General features: G+C 44.6%; 1 protein-coding gene across 1 annotated transcript in view; it reads right to left on the reverse strand.

Annotated features, from left to right (window-relative positions):
• The window catches only part of T265_09011 (hypothetical protein), a gene marked incomplete at both ends in the record, with an annotated part of 19,000 nt that extends 13,110 nt beyond the window's left edge, over window positions 1–5,890 (reverse strand). The window contains 2 exons of the mRNA XM_009174972.1: window positions 114–221; window positions 5,777–5,890. Coding sequence (XP_009173236.1) covers window positions 114–221; window positions 5,777–5,890 — 222 coding nt within the window. The remainder of the gene's footprint in view (window positions 1–113; window positions 222–5,776) is intronic.
• Between the last annotated feature and the right edge of the window lie 450 nt (window positions 5,891–6,340).

A 6,340-nucleotide genomic window follows, 5' to 3' on the forward strand; every position in this document is an offset into this window, starting at 1 on the left:
CTTCTACGACATGGGTGAATGACCCGCACTGAGTGGACCCAAAACGCCGCACACAAAAGATTGTGAACTAGGGAATTCAGAGATGGGGTCGTCAGCAGATTGCGCAACCTTACTTCCACCAAGGGAGCGTTCGTCGGTTGAATTAGGAACATCAGATCCACGATTGTTGCAAGGAATGTAAAGCAGGCAGCATTCAGCTTACCGATTATTTCATCGATTCTCTGAAAGCATGGAGAAATGGATTGAGTATCATTGACCATTAACATTGATCGTATCTAAATCCCATGACTATCAAGTGAGCAGAGCTTACTATGCAATCACGCACATGTGATCAGTGCAGAATAACTTATAGCAAACCTCCATTTCCTTTTTGCATCAATGCCGTGATCATAAGGCTGTCAGCTTTCACAACAGCATCCTGGTTGAAGTATTGTAATGGCTCAGTATAATTGGGTGTTCAGGTTACTTCTCGGAAGAGAAATGTATTCCGGCCGTTCGAGTCTTAACCACATGTAACCTCATCGAATGAGTATCAGTACACGCGAATCACAACTACACGGTGCTAACCGGAACACCCTTCGTTGCAGGATGTAACTGAGAAAGGACTACCGCCTGCACTATCTGTACCGCTTACATCGAGGACAGCATCCCAACTTTTTTGTATTTTGTCACATCGGTCGTCATATGCAACGAATAGGTAGGAAACCTACTGCTCAACAGAGGATGCATACGCTGGGGAGATGAAAATTTCAAGTGCAGCACAGCGTTCTGTATCAAACAAATGGGCGGCGACAATCGGGACGAACAATCCAAATGCCACTTAAAACGAGAAGAGCATTTATTTAGCCATCTCGCCGTTTTGCCACAATATTTTGGATCGAAGTACGAGGAGGCGAACTGAGCCGTCTTTTATTGTTTTGAACGGTTCAGGGTTCAGCACGGGAAGCTGCCAATAACCTTAACCTTGTGCTGCAAGACCGTTTTTATTGGGACTGGATCCGTTACTGGTGGAGACTGTTCGGTTTTCAAGCATTCAAGGTAGTTTTGTCATCTCTGACAGGCGTGTGTGACGATACCAATAAGAATAAAATAAAATAAAAATAAAAAGCTCAGCTGGTAATGTGGTGAAATATTGGTAGCTCGGGTGGGTTTATTGGTTGTTGATCAGCTGATCAACAACCAATAAAGCTCAGCTGTAACACCCTTTCATTGCCTAACTGCCATGCCACCCGAAGGAAATCGACGAGTGAACCCCAAAGTCCCGAATGACGTCTGCTAATTTTTGTCATTTGTGGCTTCAAAAAGATACATCACTGGGTCTCACGATTCGTGTGTACCAGGCTACGGTTGCATTGAATGGTTACGAGACGAACCCTGTAGACAAACGGTATGAGGTGTTTTCAGAACTGTTGCTGATGTCGGATGAAATCAATGAATTCGTACTGAGGTAACTAAAAAAATGGATATTTGGTTGTGTAGCAGGTATTTCATTTTCGGAGAACATCCAGTATAGTCAGCTACGGTGTTCAACCATGTTCTATGCACGCCAAAACACTTTCTACGGTGATGAATGCTGTGCTACATGCCTCCTTCAGATGGCGCAAAATGCCGGGTAGATAATGTGTCCTGACAGAAGAGCGTGAAAGAGGTCATGAAGAGTCTAGGTGCGCATGGTGCGTTCCGCCTTCCAGGACGCAATGCAGTGGAATAGGCATAAGCACCTGTAACGAATCCACTACCTCGCTGGCAAGTGCAAGAATATTTGGCGAAAGTTTCCTATCAGCGGTGCTGCATATGAATTATACCAATGCAGGCAATTTCCAGAGCGTTGACACTGCTCAGCTTCAAATGAAGGACCATCACCCTAAACGTTTTCATGGCCAGCACCCTGTTTTTCGAATGTCTATCTGGCCCTACGCGAATCATAGTGGGACAGTGGGCAAAACGTCTTATTTTTCTGGATAGTGCGGTAACGCAAATTCTTAGGGACGTTTTGCAATACCTGTCACCCAACTACACGTTCGTTATATAACCACTACACCAAGAAGTTATCAGGCCACTGAAGTACAAGTACGCGAATATGGATATTATTAACAGTTCGTTTCACCGAACAAGATATGCGGATGAGCCGGAACTGCCTGTACCTCTATTCGGTGAATACCCTTGGCTTATAGGATACGATGGCCAATAGCTGTTTGTGTTGGAGATCGAGAACGTCCATATTTGTGATGTGGTCTTGGCATTCTATCCCTAAGACTAATACAACTCTCAGGTTGTCCATTGCATCCATAAACAAGTAGATAATAGAAGTGGTGGCGACAAAAGTACCCTCAAAAATCAGGCTTTCTCAAATTCGGTTGGTCACGACTTGTTGGAGTTGGAAACGCTGGATATTTGCCCTGGCCAATTCTGGCCTAAAGGCGAGTATAATACGTTCAGCTGTAAGACCCTTCCGATGCCTAGCTGCCATACCATTCGAAGGAAGTATGAGGGCAGGGATTGTAGCGGACGTTTCCATGTCCCCTCAACCAACTTCACTTAATTTGTCTAGTACATTCGAGTTCACTAGATTATGCGACTCGTCCGCTCCGCAAACACACAAATCACGTGACAAACGCCGTCCCGCCCGCAATTTTGACCGACAACAAGGCAGTTCCTGTCTGGTACGCATCGGAACGATTCTAGGTTCTATACGCCCGTCAAACTTTCCTATGTATAAGAAGAGACAACACAGTGAACACGCACAGACTCGCGCGCGCGCAAAGAGCAAGGAGTCAGCCAAACACTCCAAGTCCACGGACAATTATGGAACACGTGTAGCAGCCAAACTGCGGAGAAAACACGTTCCCGCAATCCGGACTTTCGCCAAGGGACTCTCAGATACGATAAGTGGTTCCCTTTTGACTTGCTCCACATTTTATATTGCCTTTATTTTATACATGCTGCAAATTACTTCTGTAAACTACTGTCAACCACAGTAAAGACTGTTATTAGTGCATATACCTTCTGAATTGTATTATGGACATTATCAGCAGTGCGCTAGTGGGATACACAGCCAGGTTGCCCAAGCCTAGACAGGGGAAGTCGGGAGGCGGAGGTCAGGTTCGAACCACGGACCTTCCGATCAGTGAATTCGCGCTATAACCACTTGCGCCACCTCGCCAGAGTACAGTACATCCTCTTTTGGTTCTCGGTAGTCGAAATTAAGAATTTCGGATGGTAGTCGTTGGTGGGAAATTGTGCGAGCCCGGGATTAGTGAAAACTGTCGTAACACAATCTGAACCTGAATGCATTACCAATTGTGTACCAGTGCACGTTCGACGCACCTCAACTGTTACGCCTATTTTCTTCGTTCACCAGTTAGTCGAATCGATGGATTTATTTATGGCTATGCAATAACTCAAACCCAGCCAACTGTCCGCGCTGATTACGTAAACAATAGAACTAGCATTTCGGTGTGGCCACTTGACGATATGCTGGGCGGATACGTAATACCAGATCAAAGTTGCCGTGACGTGTATCGTGGCCTACCATACAACAAACACCGACCCGATTTTTCGGACTGCCCGATTCAAGAAAAAATTGAATCATTGCCCCTCTGGTCCCAGCCAGTACTGTTAAGATAGCACAACGTTGGAAGTCTAGCCTCGGTTACCTGCCCAACAGAATTGCGCTACTCTTTGGTTGGTCTCTCTGGCCAACTTTACACAGAGTAGCACAGTGTGATATGCAGCCGTACACACCTCGGTTTGTGGGACTCACATGATTGCTGCGGGGATAATCATAGGCGCGACTACTAGTCGACGTAACCGTAAAAATGAGTCGGAATGTGACCTAGTTACACAAGGTAGCTTCACCATGGCAAGATGGCCTTCATACGACAGTTCGTTACTGCGAAAAATGGCACTGAGAAGATGATATCTCTGTAACCGAATGAATGATTTACAAAACGTCACCCTGTTGCTTGTTTGCCACTACACGTTTGAGGTAAGTTTTACGAAGAAACACTACCGTTTGGAAAACATTTCATTATCCCCACACAAGTGTTCCCTCATCGGGGAGATCCGTACCAAGTTGCGACAGCTCAACTAAGGTATCGGACACATTAAAGTAAACTGAAGTGTTAAACCTTTCGCCATGGACCAATTTGATTAAGGTTCGATAAACGTTTAGCATTCTGACTGGGTTATGTACAATGGGCAGTGTCTTTGGCAGGTGCACAACTTCAGAATATTTGCACCCAACAGATTTGTTGGATATATGTCAGCTGTATTAGACGTAATGATCACATCACACAGTAATAGTACATCACATCTTAGGACGATAGACAATCAAGTTTCAGAGTATGTGAAATTATCTCCCCACAGGAGGCGTCCCAGCAATGCACTTTGCCATTTATCTAATATCCGGGTGAATAGTAAAGCCGACGGTCACACGGAAACAGATGGTGTCTATAATACTCTCCACACCGTTTGGTCACGCCATCATCTCCCATGGATACCGTTGAATTTAGTTTATTAACAGTTTATGGAAAGGGCACTTTCGGAAGTTTGAATTATTGCTGCAGCACCTACACAGTAAGTTCAAACAACAGTGATAACTCATTATATCTGAATCCCTCAATATTTCCCATTCGATCGTAATGTCTAAGCACAGCTTCATGACACATATGGTCGCTTTTTGTTCTTGCTGGATTTTAGCCAGCTAGTACAGAATAAACCCTTACCGCCCAGAGGATATGATCCAAAGAAAGCATACTGGCAAATCTTACGAATGCACCAGTATGACACTTCCACATATTCAAGACTGTGTGTTTTGGGGCACACTGCAGTTGAATAGAGTGATTTCCCCACATTCTTCGTTGTTGTTGAAAACATAAAAAAAAACCCGGGCTTATTACTAACCCGGTGCACTAGACCTAGAAGACGTTCCTTAATTCTCGTCCGCTTCAAAGGTTTCATCCGTTTTCAAGAGTGCATGTTTCCTTATGGACCGATTACTGTATCCGCCAACGGACAGCAATTCAAGTTGCTCAGTGAAACGTGAAAATTGGGATCACTTGATACCAGTAGTGTGTGCGTTTTACAACTGTACATTCCCCTACTGAAGGTTGTGCTTTAATTGGTGATATCTCCTTAGTTAGTCCACTTTACAACTTTCTCGCGGGAGCCAAGTGGGATAGTAAAGGAATTAGTCTTACTGTTACAACTGGAGAACCCATTTACGTGTGCTTCTCTCTTATTTCAGGCTTCGAATGTGCCAATTTATACCGTACACAGTTCAAGAGTCTGCGAGAATTCAAACCACTAGCAGCCGAAATAAGAATATTAGTAGATTGAAAACTTTTCTAGTCCTGCTCAGATTCCATGTTCATCCAAGCATAAAATGCGTCGAGGTGAGCACTGTGGGTACCTACTTCCGTGGCTTGTCCTTGCACTAAGATGAAACATTGATTTGACGTACTCGGGCCTCCAAAACTTGGCAATCGGTACAGAGATTCTGACCCTATTTTGTTTAAAGATGGCCTCCCTAGACAGGAAAACCAAAAAGACTACGGACTACTCAGGATGAAAAGACAACTTCAAAGAAGTGTTTTGAATTTTCAAAATATCAAGGACATTTCTGATTTAGGAGTTCCTAGCCGGCTCAGACAATGTTGAAAAATTGAGCGGTGTATAATGTGGAACTTTTAAGTTCATAACAGGGTAGTGGAAAGCTCTGATTTCTTCATATGCCCCAAATTGAAAGGGGCAAGTCTATTTCTGATCTGCTTACTTCGTATTCCTGACTATCCGTGAGTGAAACGCCGTAAAAATCCTGAGCGGCTCTGCTCCGAGTTGGGCGACGTGCGAAGCTCTGTTGAGTTGTGTCGTGTTGCTGTGCTGGCATCCTATTTGTAGGACGTTAGCTAGCAATCTTGATAATAGATGTACAAGTCGATTGATTACTGGTTTAAAAGGGATTGGCTGACCAATCAGATCGTGGTGGACAGGTAACAATGGCACACACACTTCCAGACCAGCCTCTTTTGATGACGTACATACTTGCAGAATGCACCAGGTTTTAGTTCCGGGCACCAAATTCCTGTAGACGTGGAGTTGAGCGCCCGTTTGCAAACGGATTTGAATGTGGCACGGTACCCAGACGGGTCTCTCGTTTTTGATAATCCCTTTGCTGAAGGGTTTCTAACCTCAAGTATCATCTTATCAAGATGATAAATTAGCCGTCGCACGACCTCCGCACCTTCCTGGAGGAATCTACGTGATCCTTCTTGTACATGGAAATAAATCCTACAGAACATGATATGCAGGCCTCCCCATTCGATAGCATGCTGTCATT

This window comes from Opisthorchis viverrini (genome assembly GCF_000715545.1).
Source record: "Opisthorchis viverrini unplaced genomic scaffold opera_v5_249, whole genome shotgun sequence".
Classification (NCBI taxonomy): Eukaryota; Metazoa; Platyhelminthes; class Trematoda; order Opisthorchiida; family Opisthorchiidae; genus Opisthorchis; species Opisthorchis viverrini.